The sequence below is a fragment of the Quercus suber genome, unplaced genomic scaffold, assembly GCF_002906115.3.
Source record: "Quercus suber isolate HL8 unplaced genomic scaffold, Cork oak 2.0 scaffold_329, whole genome shotgun sequence".
In the NCBI taxonomy this organism is placed as follows: domain Eukaryota; kingdom Viridiplantae; phylum Streptophyta; class Magnoliopsida; order Fagales; family Fagaceae; genus Quercus; species Quercus suber.
The window spans coordinates 166,128-168,538 of NW_027069782.1; the positions used below are offsets into that span (position 1 = coordinate 166,128).

General features: G+C 37.8%; 1 protein-coding gene across 1 annotated transcript; it reads left to right on the top strand.

The window, feature by feature from the left end:
* The first annotated feature begins 352 nt into the window (after positions 1 to 352).
* On the top strand, positions 353 to 1,509 carry LOC136071596 (uncharacterized mitochondrial protein AtMg00810-like). Its single transcript, XM_065783107.1, has 2 exons — positions 353 to 502; positions 622 to 1,509. The coding sequence occupies exons 1-2, from the start codon at positions 353 to 355 to the stop codon at positions 1,507 to 1,509; spliced, it is 1,038 nt and encodes a 345-aa protein (XP_065639179.1).
* Positions 1,510 to 2,411: the final 902 nt, after the last annotated feature.

The window sequence follows — 2,411 nt, forward strand, 5'->3', positions numbered from 1 at the left end:
TTGCTTGCCTCACTTACTCTAACCTAAGCAAATCCTATAAGCAATTTGTCATGGCCATAGATTCCACTTCCCCAGACCCTACCTCTTTTCTTGAAGCTAGTTCAATCCCTTGAATGGAGAGCTGCTATGGATAAAGAAATTGAGGCACTAGAGCTTACCAATACCTGGACTTTGACCACTCTACCACCTGGCAAAATTCCAATTGGGTGTAAGTGGGTTTATAGAACAAAGTATAAGTCAGATGGCACAATTGAAAGGCATAAAGCCAGGCTGGTAGCTAAGGGGTACACCCAGAGGAAAGGGCTAGATTATACTGATATTTTCCCCTGTAGCAAAATCAGTTTATGTGAGAATGGTGTTGTCTTTGGCTGCTGTGAAAGGGTGGTTCCTCCATCAAATGGATGTGAACAATGCATTTTTGCATGGAGATTTGGATGAAGAAGTATATATGAGTCTCCCCCTGGTTTTCACAGCAAAGGGGAGTGTGTTTCTGGTTCTGGCAGTACTCAAACACTGGTTTGCAAGCTTAACAAAAGTCTTATGAGACTTAAGCAAGCATCACGACAGTGGTTTGCTAAATTTTCTTATACAATTCTGAATTTTGGCTTTGTCCAATCAAAGGCAAATTACTCTCTCTTCACTCTCACTAAAGGCTCATCATTCACTGTTTTGCTAGTTTATGTGGACGACATTTTGCCCACAGGGAATGATCCTAAGTGTATTCATGAATTGAAGATTTTTCTTGATGCTAAGTTTGGTCTAAAGGACTTAGGTTCTCTAAAGTATTTCTTGGGGCTTGAGGTAGCAAGAAGTGATAAGGGAATCAGTCTAAACCAGAGAAAGTATGCTTTGGAAATTCTTCAAGATACTAGTCATTTGGGATCTAGACCAGTTAAAACACCTATGGAGCAAAACTTGCATCTTTCAAAGGATCAAGGAAAGTTGCTGCCAAATGCAAACCAGTACAGGAGGTTAATAGGGAGATTGTTATATCTGACCTTAACTAGACCAGACATCACATACGCTGTACATAGATTGAGTCAATTTTTGGCTAAACCAAGAGAACCTCACATGCAAGCAGTCAACAGAATTCTTCAGTACATAAAAGGCACACCTGGTAGAGGTTTGTTTTTTGCTAGCAACTCAGATTTGCAGGTAAAAGCATTCTGTGATGCAGATTGGGCAGGTTGCCCTGATACAAGGAAATCTTTATCGGGTTATAGCGTCTTTCTAGGTGATTCTCTATTCTCTTGGAGATCAAAAAAACAATGCACTGTCTCTAGATCTTCAGCAGAGGCAGAGTATAGAGCAATGGCTACCACAACATGTGAAATTGTTTGGGTTCTTCAGTTGCTAAGGGATTTGAGGGTTGATCATCCTAAGAGTGCTCAGTTATTCTGTGATAATCAAGCTGCACTGCATATTGCAGCTAACCCGGTTTTCCATGAGAGAATGAAGCATATTGAAGTTGATTGTCATCTGGTTAGAGATAAGATAACAAAGGTGTGATAAAAACTTTCCATGTTACAAGTCAATTTCAAATTGCAGACATTTTCACAAAGGCATTGGGTTTCCAGTTTTTTCAAGGTTGGTGAATTGCTTGGGGTTGTTTGACATTTATTCACCAAGTCTCAAGCCTATTGAAAGCCAAGTCTGTGAACTTACAGTTCAAGACTTGAAGGGGAGTGTCGAAGCATCCAGTGAACTAGGTGATGATGAAGTCTCGGGTAGCAGAAACAGAACATGTCAAGAATTACAGGGAGATGAAAACACACTGTTTTGATAAAAAGGAAAAGAACTAGATTGAAGAAACAGAGCCGTTAGATTAAATGTACAGTTGTCAATTTTTAGGTTTGCCTTTATGTAAAGTTAATAGGTGTTGATGTGTGTTTTGTAAGCTTTGCTAGTTTGTTAGTTTTTCTTCCCTCTTTCTCTGCTACGTGTATATAAAGCAGAGTAGAACTTGTAAATCATTTTGATGAGCTTCTTGATATTTCTCAAATCAATAAAATTCTCATTTCTATTTAGAAAACTCTCTTTTTACACCTTGTGTTTTTTTTTTTTTTTTTTTTTTTTTTTTTTAAATTTAATTTTTTGCTCAATAAGACGCTGTGCACTTCTTCAATATCACAGCCGCCTATTTCAGGTTCACCTCCACTTTTAAAGTCAGTATTCTTTAATATCAGGCCCCGCCTATTAGATTTCTGTATCTTATATAGGAAGAGGATCATATGGTGGAAACTGATTTAATTTTAAATAATATGAATACTATCTTTGAGAGCACTTGACATGAATCCAATACTATATCAGGTTAGATTTCTGTTAGACTAATGATATGCAATGGTTGTTTGGAATCCGTGCCTTTGCATTACTAATAATGCTAAATTCAACAGATCATTCTCCTATGAGCA